At 37.2% G+C, this 19,473-nt stretch overlaps 1 protein-coding gene across 4 annotated transcripts in view; it reads right to left on the bottom strand.

The window, feature by feature from the left end:
- Cntn3 (contactin 3) overlaps nt 1–19,473 on the bottom strand; it is a 443,276-nt gene that overhangs the window by 41,290 nt on the left and 382,513 nt on the right. For all 4 annotated transcript variants that reach the window (XM_004651504.2, XM_045133940.1, XM_045133938.1 and 1 more), the window contains 4 exons: nt 4,868–4,985; nt 3,750–3,908; nt 3,501–3,650; nt 1,947–2,017 (listed from right to left, as the gene is read on the bottom strand). In XM_004651504.2, the coding sequence (XP_004651561.2) occupies nt 1,947–2,017; nt 3,501–3,650; nt 3,750–3,908; nt 4,868–4,985 (498 nt within the window). The remainder of the gene's footprint in view (nt 1–1,946; nt 2,018–3,500; nt 3,651–3,749; nt 3,909–4,867; nt 4,986–19,473) is intronic.

Raw genomic sequence — 19,473 nt, 5'->3', positions numbered from 1 at the left:
GTTCCTCATCTATAAAAGTTGAAAGAATGAAATGAAACAATGTATGCCAGTGATAGGAGATAGTGGTTGGTACAGAGTGAGCATTCGAAAATAGTAGTGACTGCCACCAGCTGCGCACCAACACCACCAGCACCACCAGCATCACCACCATCCCCACACCAGCAGCATCACCCCCACCACCACCATGAGCAAAATTATGAACGTCACCCCAATCACTACCTATACCCCCCAAGACAGTACCATCATCAGGCAACAGGAACATCGCCGGCACCAGAACCACTAAATTCATCAGTATCCATTCCATCAGCAGCACAAGTACTGGCACGAACACCATCACTAGGACAAGAAGCACCTGCAACACTGGCACCATGGAAACAAGTACAACTGCTCCTGGCACCATCAGCCCCATCAGTACCAGTACCAGGGCTATTTTCGTCAGCACTATCCACATCACCAACCATGGAGCCACTGGCTTCATCACTAATACTGTCACTGGTACCAACAGTACCACTGAGAATGCTAGCACCCCCAAATATACCAGCACCAGCACGACTAGTACTCCCAGCTACAGTAGTACTAGCACGACCGGAATCAGTGCCACCAGCAACATTGACATCACTCCTACCAACACTGCTATGGGAAGCATCACTACTGGCTCCAGGACGAATAGTCCCACAACTATCATTAACTACTCTAAGAACAACTATCAGTGACAGCAGGATCAATACTACTACTGTTCACAGAACCAATAACACCAACACCAGCAGCAGCATCAACCGTCCCACCAGTGGTACCAGGAGCACCACCAGCACCATCACCAGAACTGCTATGGCCAGACTCAGCACCAAGAGCACAGCCACTGGCAGCTACATCACCACTATCCAGGATCAGCAGCAAAAATATGGCTATAAGTGGCAGGGTCTCCAGCATGACTACAAGTGCCACCAAGAGCAGCAGAACCCCCAGTGTGAACAGCACAAGTGCAGCACATGTGCCCCCAGCGCCAGTACTGTTTTCACCAGCACCAATCGACACCATCACCACGGACACAAGTACTCTTACCAACATCACCATCCATACCACTAATGTCATCAACCCCCCCCGTTAACACTGCTGTCACGGCCACCACCAGTTCTGGCACCAGAATCCCCCAAAACACGGGCAACTCCAGCACCACCAGCACCGATAACACCAGCAATAGCATCAGCATGAGGTCAGCTCCGGTCCCACTAGTACTAGCCTTACCAGTATGCCCTCCACCAGTGCCAGCTCCGCCAGCATCGCAAATATGGGCACTACTCCTGACAGCCCCACTGGCACCAACAGGCTCACCAGTGTCAGCACCTTCAGAACAATCAGCATTGCTCTCAACACCACCTGTACCAGCACCAGCACCAACGTTGCTCTGAGTAACTCCACCAACATCAGCATCATGGGCACCATCAACAACTGCAGTACTATCAGCAAGGCAGTCATCCGCACCAGGAGTACTACATGTAGCACCATGTTTATCAATACCAGCACTAGTACCACAAAAACCACAAGTTCTCTCAGCAGCATCATCAACAGTACCCCTAGCACCAGCATTAGCACCGATCACAGTGCCACTTCTCTTACTGCCATGACTACCAGTAGCAGTAGCATCCATAAACTATTGACAGTACCAAAATCAGCATCACCAGCAATATGACAATCAGTACTGATGTTACCAGCCCCATTACTAATACCAACCCCAATGCTACCTGCACCACCAGCATTTGAAATAGCAGCAGCATCATAGCTACCATTACTAGTACAAGCATTCATAGCACCTGACCCCCACCAGCCTCTCCCAGCTGCCCCTTCATGAGCCTCCTGGCCCACCCCTCCACCAGCATCAGCATCAATACCACCAGCACCAGAAACAGCACCACCCAAGAGGCTACAGTGTGAAGACTAATGCTTACATCCCATGTGATTACGAGTTCCGACCGGCTTCCACCTCCACCACTGACTTCAGAAGGAGGAACTTCTGGAACTGTATGGGTCAAAGAGACAGAGGAGGCATCCTAATTTGAATAGAGTCATATCTGAATGAAGTCTCATTTTTCTTATTTTTACATTGTAAATAGGTTTATAATTAACAAATTATAGATGACATACATACATGTAGATACATAATATATGCATAAATATTTTTGCTTATCTCTAGTAAAATCTTGAAAACAATTTGCATAAAATTATGAATGACTTTAGTGAAGTTATCAAGTAGTTTTGTTGATATGAAATTACAATTTATTCAAAAACCTGCCAAACTTTAAGGAAAAAAAAATAACTTAAGTGAAAGATTCCTTGCAGCTAGGATAATAGTTAATAAAAGTGACTCACTAGAAATAATAAGAAATCACTCTAACATGGACATTTAACTTGTGGCTATCCATGTTGACAAATAAGTTCCTTAATGACATGGATTTTATGTAACAAACTGTGACACTCATGTCCTGCTGGAAGTTATTCTTTAAAAGTTCAACACAGGTATCTGCTTTCTCCTCATGCTGAGAACCTACTGTCTAGTAAACCCTAACACAAAACTAAAATATAAATTCTGTAGATTGTCTGTGTCAGGTTCACAGACACCTTTTCTTGGTACATAGAAGGTGCTTCCTAAATCCATGTTATGTGAATAACTGATCAGAACGACAAGGGAGGCAAGGTTTGCCTCTTTCTCACAGCACCTGATAATACAGGGTAGGTGCACTGTACTGAGTAAAATAGTGCCATTAAATTTATGGAAACACACTCCAGGTGTCTTACTTTGGCTCAGTTCCCAGGATGATGTTTGTTTTACTTCAAACATTTTTCAGTCAATATTAGTTAATATTACTGATTCTGGAAAGGGCAGACTTTATGTCCTCTTGTCTGTTACTATAGAGATGCTAGGTTAGCTTTCCAGTGATAAGTTTGATGTTAGCATAATTTTAGAATTATTAAAGTAGTTTTATCATTTATATTAATTGCCTCACATGGAATTTCATAACAATGATGCTTTCTTAATTTAACACATAAGCGGCTGAAATAGACTATTCATCAATTTCTTGGGTGCATTTGCTGCATTGGTGGCAGAATGAGTTTCCCCAGCAGCAGAACTACCACATGTCATTATTGTACCAATTTGTCAAAGCTTGTTTTAAATGAAAACAGCACTTCCCCTACTAACAGGGTAACTATGTCATATAGTAATTATAACCTTATGTGACAAAACAGATTGATTCCACATATCCTAATGATCATTTATGATGAACTGAACTCTTGAAAATGTCACATAATATCAGAATCACTTACATGTGTTTCTTTTGACAAATGCTATATGGTGAATTTTGCCATTAGAGAGGTCAGATCATTATGACACTTGATTATTGAGACAGATTTATGGCTAGCTAGGAGACCAGAGTATAAATCCAGTATAAATCCACATCCAAGAAAATCTGTTAACCCATTACTTAGAAAACAAAAACACTAACCTGCCTCTTCAGTTCTTACTTTTTCTGAGGGTAAACTCGGTTCTCCACCTCCGATTTTGTTGCTGGCTACAACACGAAATTGATATTCCACCCATGGGTTTAACTCAACAATAGTAGCTGTGTGTGTTTTTCCATCAATGACCTCAGGTACTACAAAATAATAGTCCAGAAAGTAAGAGTCTACACATTTTAGCACCAACTTGACATCCATTTCTATCAGCTGATATCATATAACTCCATATACCCTACCTGTTGTGACTGTTTGCCAGCCCACAGAGAACGGTGTTCTAGCCTGGACAGCATAGGATACCACAGGGCTGTGGTTATCTGTACCTGCTTCCCAAGAGATTTGGGCTGTTGTGTCTGTAATTTCATCTACATTCACATTTTCGGGTGGTCCAGGTGAACCTGGAGAAGGCAGAAAAATAAGCAGTGGGTTGCAATTCCATAAATGTCATCCCCTTACCAAAGTGAAGAACATGATCCCTTTAATACTCTGAACTGACTCTATTTCCAAAAGAACTCAGGAGAAAAGGCCATTTATCTGGTAACAAAAGTATGACTTTCTATGGTTAAGTCTTACCTCTGGTCTAGATAGAAGGCAGTAATTCATAATACCATATGATTGCAGATGCCATTTACTTTCTGAACCTCTATTTAGCATGATTTCTATATCAGTCAAAATATCTCTTGCTCTTTCTAGGATGCCCTTCCCTAAAGTCCCCGAGTGCAGCTCTGTGGCTCCCAAATTGCCACCTTAAAGGTTTTTTTTTTTGTTTTGTTTTTGTTTTTTTTTTCTTGAGGTGGTCTCATTGTAGCTTAGACTCACCTGGAACTCACTCTATAGCTCCAGGGTGGTCTTTAACTCACCATGATTCTCCTATTTCTGCCTCCAGAATGCTGGGATTACAGGCATGTGCTGCCACAACCAGCTCAAAGCCCTTTTATTGTATGATGTACTTTGGGCAGTTTTTCAGCCTAGTAACAAATTAGTACACTGGATAGTAGCTCAGGCTAGCATTTTCTCATCATTCCGAACAATCCTGATTTTTGGAGACACACACACGTGCAAGATTCTCCCTCATGCTAAACACATTTGCTGAATTAATGACATTCTCAGAAACACGTCAGCTTTGCATCAGCTGTGAAATGTCAATTACAGTGAAAGCTATTTTAAGGGCAGAGTTAAGGGTTTATTTCTTTGAATTAACCCATTTATTGTCATATTCTCTACCACATGCAGGGGAGGGGATCAAATCAGTAGTACAGCTTCAATTCTCCTATTGTATCTCACCAAGGTTTTCCTCTAGTAAGGGATATTTAGTAAGATGTGGAGTTAGATGATCTGTGGAGACATTAGTGCTTACCTCTTACTATGAGCTCGGCTGCAGATGAGACACTGTCCACCCCTGTCTGCACCATACATACATACTTCCCACTGTGTTTCAGTTGAATATTTCTGATCATTAAGTCACCTGATGAACTCTGACAGGAAAACAGGTAATGAATACATCATTATTTGGAAACAATGAGAACCTAAAGTCTATGATGTCCTACAACAAGATTGCTGTGCAATTTATACATCAATATAAAACCGAGGTGGTAGATAACAAATCAAAATATTGCTACTGGAGAATTAATGGGACTAAGGATAAGTTCAAAAGTATACTTGACTATATACAAATATTTCTATAGGCAAATAACCCACTATATTCGCACTGTACATTTATTGTTTCAAAAATAAATAAGAGCAAAGATTTCAGTTTCAGAGCATTTAGTTCCTACAGGGTGACACTTCCTTTTATATCCACTGCTCAACTTTTCTTTCTGGTTCCAACCCCATAGCAATTATCTGCCTGAGAACAGGAGGAAACATTTGGGTGTCTAGTGTGAGATAAATATGGCTTGGCAGGGGATTATCACGGTTGAAACACTTTTCTCAACACATTGGAGCTTTAAAAGACTAAAGCCATTTAATTTCTCAAAATGTTATAAAATTTAGAGGCAGACAGTGTGAAACTCCTCAGTAAGAAGAAATGAAAACATTTTAAACTTAAAAATAATAGTTATCTATAAAGACATTTGTTGCCGTCCCTACACATCAATTAATGGAACAAATATAGTTCTAAAAGCTCAACTTGAAAGAGAATAGAAAAACCATGTTCCTAAAAGACTAGCTTCAGGTCAGGGTCATACATTAGAGAAAATATGGATTGAAATAAGACAAGAGAAAGCAAATCTCTCTTAAAATGATCACTAGTTTACAGCTGACCTGGCAGAAAGGAGGAAACAGTGGTTATCTTATTAATTAGAAGGAAATTTTACTGTTCAATTTCCTTAGAATTTGTGGAAAGATGGATGCCACTATTCTATTTTAGGTAATTTCCTAAAATCTTCTTCATAATAATATCTTATATACTGTGCCCCATCTTTAAGAGTGTTAATGGGTTCTGTATTCTCCACTGGTCAAATCATACGGCTTTAGATGGTATATCTTGAATATTGGGAGAAGGCAGCTGTGAAATGATTGATGGCTGTAATTAAATGATAATCCAGAAATTGTTAAGTTTGCACATTTTACTTTCATCCAATTGAACGTTTTTCTTTTAGTTCCTCCTTTGCTTTCCCTTCAGGGTTGTTTAGAAATGTATCCCCAGGACAAAACCTCCACTGCTTGCTGACCTTTACAGTGTCCTCACGTTTTATAAGCTCCATATACTTGCAGGAGGGTGATTACCATTTCCATAGAAATCTCTTATTTTTGGTGAAGCATTGTTACTATTAAATCACATCAAGGCATTGAGTGAGTCTGTTACTCTCAACCTTTATTTGCTTATTTTTGAAAGCAGTTGGGTGAAATGGAATTTTAGCAGCATTCTCCTTATATACTTTCATACCTAGAAACATTTTTAGGCATATTGGCTACTATTCACACTTAAGGGTGTAAGGAAGATTTTGATGCTTGTCTTATGGCTCTTGTTAACTTTTATTACTGATAGGTAAAGAAAAATAAATAACTTACATAGATCATTAAAATCAAATCATCTTTCTAAAGAAATGTACTCAGGCTCACCTTCAGAGGACACACAATTTTTAGTTACTCTTTCTTTTATAGAATAGGAAAGAGTTACTATGACATATAAACAAAGGGAGTCATTCATTATTTTTCTCAGTAACAATATGTATGGATTTGTGATTGAAAAACAAAATAGCAAAATTTATCTGGATTTGGTGGTGCACGCCTTTAATCCTAGCACTTGGGAGGCAGAGGTAGGTGGACTGCCATGAGTTTGAAGCCACCCTGAGACTACATAGTGAGTTCCAGGTCAGCCTGGACTAGAGTGAGATCCTACCTCAAAAAAAGACAAAGAAAATAGCAATATTTAATAAGGATCCTCTCCTTATTTTTTGTCTACCTCAGTAAAGTATGTTTATAATTCTTCTTCCCCAGTGCATTGTCTCCAATGCTTTCTATTATTTCTTGAAAGATCACTAGGGAGAAACAAGTTCATGATAACAAAATTGCAGTGTTTTTAAGTTAGTGCCATTGAAGGACAGAATTCCAGCATTCTAGGACACACACTCAAGGTATTAAGGCTGAAAACAGGTTATGATTATGAATTTGAAAGTTTAACAAAAGTTACCAAAAACCACATGGCACAGGCCACATATAGACAAAGGTTAAATTAAGAAGAAATTTTCACTATTGCTATTATAAGTATCAATCCTTAAAATTCTTTGTTACATCTCTCCACTAAGGCAGAAAATATATAATCTATCACTATCCCTCATGAATCCCTTGATGAATTCCAAGTGTTATCATATGCCCTAGAGAAGTGTGTGTATGTGTGTGTGTGTGTGTGTGTGTGTGTGTGCACTCACTGAAGGAAATTTATAACCAAAACATAAAAACAACCTAATATCCTGTCCTTTATAGTTCAACACATGAATGAGTCACAGAATATTCACTAATGAAATACTAGTAGGCTAAAAATGAATGTGCTATACATATAGATTGATATGGCTGGTTCTGAGAAGCACACACCAGTTACAGAGGAGGAAAGGATATTAATCTCATCATTTCAGAAGTCTAGAATGTGGGTACCTTTGGAAGAATGGTTCTTTTTGAGTTTGTTTGTCTTATCAGCAATGGAAGATGGAATTTAGGGTTTCATACAGCAAGGCAATGGTTCCATCACTGATCTACATTCCTAGCCCCTTTTTCAATTTATTTTTTGAGACAGGGTCTTGCTAAGTCACTCATGCTAGCCTTGATTGTGTAACACTCCTGTCTCAGCCTCTCAGTTACCTAGGATTACACACTCTAGACCTATTGGAAAAATGATTATCACTTGAAGAAGGCACCATGGGGTAATCTGTGGTGAAGGTTCTGTTTACCTGTGCTTTGTGTGCTTATGTGTACTCACTTTGTAAAAGTGATTTGCATTGTTGTGATGCTATAATGTCTATAAAAAATGTGGCTAAAATTGTGATTTAATACAAACTGTCTGAAAGTTCAGCTTTCAAAGAATCACAGGCATAGGCAGTCAAATAATATGGCTGTCATTCTTACCTCCAATTTCCTTCATAGGATTAAAATTCAATAATCAAAACTCAAATAAAGGTGCTAGTTACCTCTCTTAAAATTTCTTATCAAGACTTCCAGACATTCCAAAGCCAGGAAGAAGACATATACTTTCTTCATAAGTTTGTAACTCTGAGAGGATATAGCTGTAAGGTTAACTATGATAAAGGAAAAGGAACACGTCCAGAAAAATCTAAGCAGAATTAATCAACATGGATCAAAGTTGTGTTCCACAGATTATTCTCAGCACATTTATCAGTAAATTTAATGATATTATGAATATTCAGAAATATACTTATTCTCTAGATTATGGGACAACTGAGATCAAACAAGATGGAAAATAAATGGCCTTTTAATAATTCTTAGGGACACTAACTATCCTTTGAATAAGAAGAACCTTGCTTTCTTCAAGTAGACTGAGCTAGAATTGGGATGGGATATTGTCAATGAAATCTCTATTTTCATCTTCATTCCCATATCTATTAAGATATCTGTTTCAAAGCCCCTTGGTACAATACTCAGCTTTCTAGAAAGAAAGTCTTCTTTTCTACAGTAACATCCACAGGTTTATCAGGGAAAGATCTTGGTAGTGGCCAAGTTTTATTCCAAAAACATACATAAAACAATTAAGCAATAAGAGACAATTCCTTAAATCACACAGATTTGAGCTTATTCGAAAAAGATATAATCTTTTAAAAATAATAACATTTATTCAAAAACAACTTATTCAACAGATATAATACTTCAGTACTGGGAATACAATATTAGGGGAAAAAACAGTCCATATGTTGAATGGAGCTGACAGCTAAAAGATAGGGAATAATTTAATGGCCACACGAATCAGTGCAGATTTACAGTATCATGCAAGCTTAAAGCATGTTGCAGAGTCTTTGACATTCTGGGGTTTAGGTGAAATGATAGTTGAGCTAAGATTTGTACTAAACTTCTTTTTTTTAAAAAAATTATTTATTTATTTATTTGAGAGTGACAGACACAGAGAGAAAGACAGATAGAGGTAGAGAGAGAGAATGGGCGCACCAGGGCTTCCAGCCTCTGCAAACGAACTCCAGACGCGTACGCCCCCTTGTGCATCTGGCTAACGTGGGTCCTGGGGAACCAAGCCTCGAACCGGGGTCCTTAGGCTTCACAGGCAAGCGCTTAACCGCTAAGCCATCTTTCCAGCCCAGATTTGTACTAAACTTCTAAGACATACATAAGAGGAAGGCGATAAGAAAACAGTTTGTCTTGGAGAACATGTACATGTGTAAAGATAGATCTAAGATAGCTGAGAACATGATCTAAGTGACGCAAAACGCAGAAGGGTGCTGCTGGGTGCTGGGAGCACAGGGATCACAGGGGTCTCAATAACGAACAGATTACCCCAATGGAGATGAAAGCTCAGTGAGTTGGTGTCAAGTCTACATTTGCATCATCATGATATTTTTTTCTCCATTTAGGGGCCACTTTTATTTATAATTGCTAAGGCTTTCTAGATAGAACCCCTCTGCTCTTTGCTTCCCTCCTCTCCTTCCCTCTTCTTCTTCTTCTCTCTTCTCCTCCTCTGAACTCCTTTCTGCTTTATTTTCCTTCTCCTTTGTCTTGATGTTAGGATTGAAACAAGGGTCTTGAAAGCACTCAGCATGTGATCTACTTCTAATAAACCCTGATTACCAGAATGACTATCACTTCCATACTTCTTCTATATCTACCTACTATTTATCTATGTATCTATGTATCTATCTATCATCTATTGATCGATCAATCTATCATCATCATCTATCTATCTCTGTCATCTACTGATCTATTTGTCATTCAACATATCTACCCATCTCATCTATTCACCCACAAAACATATTCCAGAACACGTTATAGGCATGCACAGTACATAGACTTACAGGACAAATCATCTTTGAAATGAATATTATACAAATAAACAGATGAGGATCTTATTAACTTACTTTTTATATTTTATTAGGTGATGGCACTAATAAAATTTTGATGTAACTTTAATAACAAAAATATGTTGCACTAAAAGAAAAACATAATATAATAATCTCTGCCAGGTTAAAATACAAAGGTAGACAGATAGTTACTAATTACAGGATAGCTGAAAGTACATTATAAGACCTTCTATATGCTGAGAACTGAGATATAAAATAAACTTTAGAACTAGAGAAACTTCTAGGACAGTGCCAATGTAACACAGATTTTGAATATAACAAGTTATTAGCAGACTCCAGTCCCTCGGTAGCCACCCTGGAGGTTAATACAGCTGCCGGGGTGCCAAGTAGCACAATTTCCGAATGTAAGAGGAAAATAGCCCATATTTTGATGGCTATTTTCGAAGGCAGGTGCAGTGAGCAGGGTTCCGCCTTTTTATCACTTTATGCCATTCATTATTGTGGAGCTCCCAGTATTAATCATCCATCCCTTCCCTGCCCTCCCTTCCGAATGCTGACACTGCATGTAAATCATACCCCGGTGCCTTGAAAATAGTCAAGTTTGTAGGTTCCTATGGAACCAGGCTGGTATTTTCCTCCTGAAGGTCCCTGAAAGAATTGACATTGATATGACTCATCTCTACGTTTCTGACCAAGAAAATTACACCTTGCCCCCATCAGCCCCAATGGCTATGTGAAGGTCACCTTTGTTACAAATACCCTCTGCTCACCAGGGAATTGAAAGAATCAGTAGCCACTGAGCCATGAAAACAAGCCTCACCATGGTAAACAGTTTTAATACTTTTGATGGATTTATGAGTTTTCCTGCCACTTGGTTGTCTGCACAGGAGATATATAATCAAGGAAGAGGTCATTTGTTAATATCCAATTTTGTTTGTTTGACTTTCTTGGGCACCAAGAAATCAAAATGATTGTTCCATTACAGTATGTAGAGTTCCAGCACGTCCCTTCATAAATATTCAGTCCAGTGTAGATTATACAAACTTGGATGGAGACACTGCATGTGCCTTTTAGGTTGTTCCCTGTATCAGTGTTGCCCCACACATTAGCTTTTCTATTTCAGGATCCAGTTCGTGCTCATTACTTGGGGATGCTTTTTCTTTCAGGCACTATGTATGGTGTAGCTCAGGCAAAACTGGGGATCTCAGGAGAGCTAGATACTGACTGTTGCAGTTATTGCCTCACAGCTGGAAGAAAGCACCCCATCAAAAGTAGCTGATGGGAGGCAAGGGTTTACTTTAGCTTATAGACTTGAGGGTAAACCCCATGATAGCAGGGAAATGTGTCATGAGCAAAGAGTGGACATCACCTCCTGGCCAACATCAGGTGGGCAATAGAAGCAGCAGTGTGCATACACTTCCAAGGGGAACCAAGTTATAACATCCATAAGCTCACCCCAACAACACACCTCTAACAAGGTTCCTATTTCAAAACTGCCATCAGCTGGGGTCCAACCATTCATAACACATAGGTTTTTGGAGAACATGTGATTCAAATCACCACTCTGACCCAGACTCAGTTTCCACGGAGAGCTAGCTTGTGCTCTCCAGAGATGAGGACTCAGTGTTTCACACATTTGAGTCATTAAAGTTATACCTTTATAATGTTTATGAACCATTCTAGTATCCAATGTTCTATTCAACTCTTGTTTTCTTAACCTAACAAACTTTATTTAATATGATTTTAAAGGAGATTGCTATGGACAATGTATATTTGTATCTTAAATGTGAGTCTGGGGCCAGAAGGACGGCTTAGCAGTTAAGTTGTTTGCCTGCAAAGCCAAAGAACCCAGGTTAAATTCCCCAGGACCCATATTGCACAAGGGAGCACAAGCATTTGGAGTTCCTTTGCAGTGGCTGGAAACCCTGACATGCCCATTCTCTCTCTCTCCCTCTTTCTCTGTCAAATAAATAAATAATTATTTGTGAGTCTGCTCACACACAGAAAATAGTTAACTGATGAAATAAATATATGAATAAAAAATATGAATCGACATTGTAAAATGATATAAATGGTCAGCAGGTATATATTGTAAAAATCCTTAAGACTAAGCCATTTTTCTATTAATTAAAAAGGGAGATTAAGGGTGGAGAGATGGCTTAGTAGTTAAGGCATTTGCCTGCAAAGCCTAAGGACCCACATTTGATTCCCCAGTAGCCATGTAAGCCAGATGCCTAAGATGGCATATGTGTCTGGAGTTTGTATACAGTGGGTAGTGGCCCTTGTACACCCATTCTATCTTTCTATCTGCCTCTTTCTCAATAAATTAAAAAATAAAATATTTTAAAAATGAAGATTATTAAGTATTAGACATTGTTAATGACAAATCCAATACCATAACTAACCATTTTTCTTCAATTAAATTATTGAAATAAAATGCAAAATAAAAGAGTTTTTAATTCTATGTAATATTATATAATACAATTTATTCAATATAAGTTCTATGCATTGGAATAGAAACACTGTTATTAAGTTTGTTAACTTCTGGTATATCTCAGGAAAGTATGTTAGAGTGAATTTGAAAAGTAGGTGACTCTAAAAACAATGAGGATGAAAAATTATTAAGTCTACTGAGACTTTGAATGTGTAATATTAACTGTTTTGGAAAAAAAGCCTCAGATAAGTGCTCATGCCCCCTTCAACTGTAAAAATTTTGAATTTATGAATTCAAATGCTGAAGCTGGGCTGCATGCTGCTGCACTCATAAGCTGAGAACAGCACTTTCACACATATTTCCATTCCAGAGGCAGACAAGAAAACTAGTGTGTGTGGAACAGATAGTGGGGCTCAAACACAAGCCTCCTTCCCCCCTTTTCTGGCATTAGATTGCCTTTGTATGTTCATTTTACCTTTAAAAATGAAAATGAAAGCCTACCAAAGTAATTTAACTTCCTATGAATAAATATGGAAACATATTGCTTATCAACCTGCATCATTTTAGAATTGTTCTTAAGTCCTGTGACAATTTCTAGATTGAAAGATTTATAACCCACAAGAAAAACTTAATTGATGGCATTATTTTTGTCTTTACCCTCTATATTATGTATGTTTATGCATACTGAGAGAAGTATCCCTTGTAAATGAATGTTACATAGGAAAATAAGACTGTATTGATACAAGTGACTATAATGGCCAATAATGAGGTAACAAAAATATGCTCAGTTGTGTTCCCTACTAGTTTAAGTCACTCTTATATAATATCACCCTAAAACTTCATGGCTTTAAGAGAAATAATTTCTCCTGTTTAGACAGGAGCAGGGAGCACTGAAGACAGACATCACTGTGGAACACCCTTAGCAGGGTGCTTTGATTAGGGACCGAGAAGCACATTTGTATGAATGGCAGGTTGAGGATGTCTCTTGCCTAGTTCATGGGGACCAGTGGGCTGGGTCTTTAGGTAGAGTTCTGCATAATCTGCTTTGGCTTCTCCCTCCCACAGAGGCTGGGTTGCAAAGTCATGTTTTTGGGAAGGCTGCAATTCACTCATGCTTATGATCTAAACTTGGAGACCACACAGCGCCATGCCTGTTGTTCAAGGGTCTGCACCGTTTCAAAGAAACAGGAATGGACTTTACCCCTTGATGGAAATATGTGTCAAAGTCATACTATAAGAAGAGCACAGTGGATAAGGTACATGGGCATTGCCTTTTTTAAAACCAGAATCTGCCATAACTCACCAGCTCCTTCTTATACCTGCCACATTCGCTCAGTGTAGGGACAACTGACCTATATAGACTTTAAGAAGGGCTCCACATGCCTTCTGCCGTCTCTCTGGCTTCTTGCAAGGGAGGAAGGATTGTAACTGAGGGGTATTTGTTCACCAAGATTCATCCTTGCAGGCTGTTATGAGCTTACTCTGCCAGGTACCTAAAATAGATTTAAAAATTATAAAATCCTGAAGTAGAGACCCTTCCTTTTATGTCTGTGTGTGGCTAGAGACAAGATTCCCAGGGGCTCAAAGAGAATAAAATGACACCCTCTCTCTGGAGAGGTATTCCAAAAGAGATGAAACTTTTTTTTTTTATTACAATGGCAGTCTATTTTATTTCTACAGCTTCCAGGAACTTCAAAAATACAGATTTTTCATGTCAAATATATATTGTAATAGATAAAGAAGACTAAGTTTGAAATCAAGCATGACTATCAATTGACCCTTTAATCATATTAAAAACATGATCTAAAATTTTAAAGTCAGTATAATAAAGGTGTGTAAAATGAGCCACTAAAATTCTTGTATCAGTTACAAATCTTTAAATCCTTCCAAATGACCCAGTTATTCTTCATTATTTTAGTTATGTTTGGCTCAATTAAACTGTATAATAAAATATTATGTCTTACACAGTGGAGTGATGTTTCTTTTGATTGAGCATAATATCTAAACATGAACAACGCAACTCAATCATAAAGTCATGTGTGAACTAAAAGCTGAACCAATCACTTCAATTCCAGCTTGTAGTTGTCTTATATAAAAAGGCTGAATAATTTGAAAAGTGAAAACTCTTCTAAGATACAGCAGGAAGTGAGGTCACAGGGCAAACTGGTGAGATGGCATGTTGATTCAGAAACATCTCTGCAGGTATGGAAACCCACATCCAGAAATCTCCAAGGAAACCTAACTCAGGTGGGGAAATCTGAACTATAAACTCTGAACTGTAATTGACCAATTACCTGCACTCATATGAGTGCACGCACACACACACAAACACACACACACACACACACACACACACACACACCTGATATACTGAGATTTTCGATGCAAAAAGTGAACATGCATGATGAAAAAAATGGATAAATCCTGCCAAAAGACTGTAATTCTATAAAATAATTAAACAGAGATATTAGACATGTAAGACATTGTTTCAGAAATTAAGAATGATTTTTAAATAATGTTTATTTATTTGCAAACAAAAAGAGACAGAGAGAGAATGGGTGAACCAGGTCCTCCAACTATTGCAAACAAACTCCACATGCATGCACCACTGTGCATATGGCATTATGTGGAGACTGGGCAGTTGAACCTGTGTTATTAGGCTTTGCAAGCAAGTGCTTTAACTGCTGAGACATTTCTCCAGCCACATGAAGAGTGCTTTTTTAGTGACTCATTATAGAATGATAACACTGGACAAAGAATCTTAGAATTTAAGACAAAACACAAGCTTTAAAAAAAAAGAGAGATTAAAAGAAAACAAAACTGATCCTCCAGAGCTGTAATACCACCAAAGCAGGTGTCACATGGATGTAATAGAAAACCAGAATAGGAGAAGAAATCTGGAAGGGGTTAAAACTGAAAACAGCCCATAACAGATACAAAAGGACATGAAGGATACCCTGCAGGGTAAATGCAAAATACAAACAAAAAAGAACAACAACAACAAAAAAAAATAGAATAACAGAACCAAAAAATATACATACCTATTATGCAAAACTTCAGATTGACAAAGAAAAACAAAGTCTCAGGGCTAGAGAGATAGTTTAGTGGTTAAAGCTCTTGCCTGCAAAGTCTAAGGACCCAGGTTTGATTCCCCAGAACCCATATAAGCCAGATGCACAAGATGGTACATGTGCCTTGAATTCATTTACCAGTGGCTAGAGTCCCTGGCACACTCATTCTCTCCCTCTTTCCCTCTCTCCCTGTCTCTCTTTCTCTCTTAAATAAATAGCTAAATAATAATTAAGTATATAGATAAAATAAAATACTAATTAGAAAAAAGAATCCTCAAAGAAACTAAGAGGGGTAGAAACATTTTTCTTCCCAACACAGAATCACAAAATAATTATATTACTTTTTCTTTGTGCACATGTGCATACATGTATGTATGTTTATGTGTGTAGGACACGTGGTTGTGTATGAATGTGTGTGCTCCCAACTGGTCCATAATGTCCTTAGGAGCCATGAAGAAATAGATGGAGCTTTTTGAGTCTTGAGATGAAATGGTCATCAGCACAACACAACCAAAATATACTAAAATATTCACCATTCTAAACTTCTGACCATGGAAAGTTGCTCTTGAAAATGAAAAAAAAAAAAAATGACTCAAGAATACTCTGTTGTCAGTAGAACTACATAGAAGTCTATAGAGGGAAGGAAATATATATAAGGAAGAAAACTGAATCCACACAGAGAACAGAACTGAATGAAAGAGGGTAAAATAAAAATTTTGTTTTATGTGTTGTTTACATACTAAATATGTCCATGACTAATAAAAATAAATTTTAAAACATAGTAAATGCATCTATTTTATCTATTTATAATTTATGCTGCGAAATATAAATTGAAGCAAAATAAAGTGATCAGACAAACTTAAAAAAATCTTTTCATATTTATCATTGCTTTAACAAATTATGATTTTTTTCAAACTTATACCAACAATGCATTTGGTTATATATAGTTATGTGCTTCTCTGTGTGTGGATGTGAAGCTGTGATTATGTGTGTTGATATGGCTATGAGTATCTGAACTCAATGGCAAAGATTCATGGAATTGAAGTGATACATACAGGGTTTTATTATAAGGTCCTTTTGTAAATTTCATGATAAAGAATTACATTTTTTATAACAAGTACTAATATGAAGTAGACTTGAAAGCATACTTGAAGAATGTTGAAAAGTAAATTGGATTAGTTATAAATAAAAATTTGCAACTATAGGGCACCACTTATAAGTGTAAAGATGGAATAAATGATAAGGACCCCAGTCAATCTGAGTTGTAACAACAGAATATTCTAGGCTGGAGAGTCACAAATTATAGGAATTCCTTTCTCGGGTTCTGGAATGAGGAGTCCAAGCTAACAGTATGTAGTGAGTGCATGCTGCTTCACAGATGGTGACTTTTCCCCCAACCTTTACGTGGTAGGAAAGATGAAGATGAGGGTATCTCTTAGGCCTCTTTTATGAGGTTATTCTTCCCCTGTAACCCAGCTACCTCCCGAGGCTCACTCTCTAATACCATCACTTTGTGAATGAGGTTTGTCAAGAAATTAGGGGAAGTTCACAAATCTTTTATTCATAGCCATATGCTAGGAAATGAAGAAGACCGAGTCACAAAAATGTTCAATATAAATTACAAAAGGTGATTAAAATATGGGAGATGAAAAAGGAACAAACAACGAAAACATAACATAGTATGAAAAATAATATTGATGTTAACATAGCTGTACCAATAATCACATTGGATCTTAGTTTAAATGTATCAGCTAAAGATAGAGATTGACAGTGGATTTAAAAATAAAATAAAAAAAACAGATCAGCCATATATTGTCTATAAGAAACTTGATTTAATTGTGAAGATAAATCAATTCAAAGTAATTGTATGGTGAATGATATACTATACTATCACTCAACAATGAAAGTAGGGATTTTCTGTGAATTTCAGGTGGGGAAGACATTAAATAACTCAAGAAAACAATGGGACGCTCTCATGGCTAAGGAAAGAAACTAAAGTGTGGTAAAGAGTAAACAAAATAATCCTTACTGCTTAATTGCTCAATAGTAGAGCATTAAAATATGCAAGGCAAAAACTGGCAGAAAAGTTAGGTATAATAGGTAAGGATTCAATTATAGTATGAGGCTCTAAAGTTCATCTACCATGAATGGACAGATTCAGCAAGCAGAAATTAAGAAAGATCTGGTTGAATTAAATAGCATGATCAGATGAATGGGTACAATGATACCTATACATTTATGTTATTAAACAACAGCAGATAGTATATTCTTCTAAAGCGCAAATGGAACCTTTGAAGCTCCTGACCCAGTTGGACTACATTCTTGGCTATAAAACATACCTGAAAAAAATCTTAATGTGTAGAAATCACATGGTGTCTGCTATGAGACCATAATAGAGTCTACTATAAATTAACAGAACAGTGGGGAAAACAGTCACAAATTAATAATGGTGCTTCAACAATTTCTACATAAACATGGTCTAAATAAGAATTCTCAAAAATACTATTTTAATTAAATGCATAGGAAAACACAGCTTATGAAAATTTATGGGATGCAGCAGGAGATATGTTTAACAGGAATTTATATCAAATTTTCATGTATTATAAAAGAAGAGGATTCAACAGGTTGATCATTTATGGCTCTACCTTAGAAAAGGAGAAAAAAAGAGCAATTTAAATGTAAACCAAGCCAAATAAAAGAAATAAACATAAAAGCAAAAAACCAATGTAATTGAAAACAGAAACTCAGTAGGGGGAAAAAAAAAAAGTCAATCCTTTGAAAAGTTCAATAATATCAGTATGCCTCTAGCCAGGTTAATAAGAAGAAGGCAAAAGGACATAATATTATTATAATAATCAGCAATGTAAAAGGGGGCACCATTAAGGGATCTATGGAAAGTAAAAGGAAAACAATCAGGAGTGTTCTGAACAGCTCTGTCCATAAGTTTAGTACCCTGGGTGAAATACAGTAATTCTTTGGAATACACAACAATGTCGTCATTCAATATAAGAAAAGAAAAACAGAACATTGAGGTTAGTCTATACCTATTGGATAAACTAAATCAGTAATGAATGATTTCCACAGAGAGGGGCAGGACTAGATTGGCTTGATGGTAAATTATATCATGTCATTTAGAGCAAAAACTTATACCAATTCTTCACAATCTCTTCTAAAAGGTATAAATAGAGGAATTTTTTTTAATTCATTATACATGGTCAGAAATACACTAATACCATAACCCAAAAAAAGTCACTGAAAGAAAACTAGATATCAAAATCACTTACTCAAATAGATGCAATCATCTATAACAAAGTATTAACAAACAGAAGTCAACAAAGCATGATCAAGGGGTGGAACAGGGATACAAGTAACATTAAAAGTTACTTAATATGTAATCTATCAAGTAACAGACTAAGAAAAATCACATAATGGCAGCAACAGAGAAAACACCTGACAAAATCAAGCATGCATTAGAGATAAGTCCAGTCACAATAATAAAAGGGGGAACTTCCTCAACCCAATAAATAACATCTACTTAACTCCTGTAGCTTGTACCAGACTTACTGGAGAAAACCTCAATTTTCCCTCTAAGTTCAAGGTCAAAGAAAGTGTAGATACCTTCCTCATTACTGCTATTCAAGACCACACTGGAAACTCTGGTAAACAAAATAGGACAAACATTGAAATAAAATATTCCGATTAGGAAAGAACAAATAAAACTATGTGTCACAGATTACCTGACTACCTAGGTATAAAATCTGAAAATATTTTCTGAAATGAATAAGTCATACAGTTCACAAGATTAACATGTCCAAGTTAATTGCTCTAGTATATTCTTGAAAGGTACACATGGTATTAGAAATAGCAAGCACTAAAAGGTATTTTAGCACCAAATATGTTGAAACACTTAGACATAAACCAACAAGTCATGTACAAGAACTATGAGGAAAATTATAAATTTTGGATAAACTAGACCAAGGAA

Source organism: Jaculus jaculus, chromosome 14 (assembly GCF_020740685.1).
Source record: "Jaculus jaculus isolate mJacJac1 chromosome 14, mJacJac1.mat.Y.cur, whole genome shotgun sequence".
Classification (NCBI taxonomy): domain Eukaryota; kingdom Metazoa; phylum Chordata; class Mammalia; order Rodentia; family Dipodidae; genus Jaculus; species Jaculus jaculus.
Note: the sequence above shows the minus strand (reverse complement) of the source record. Positions and strands in the feature narration are given on the sequence as shown.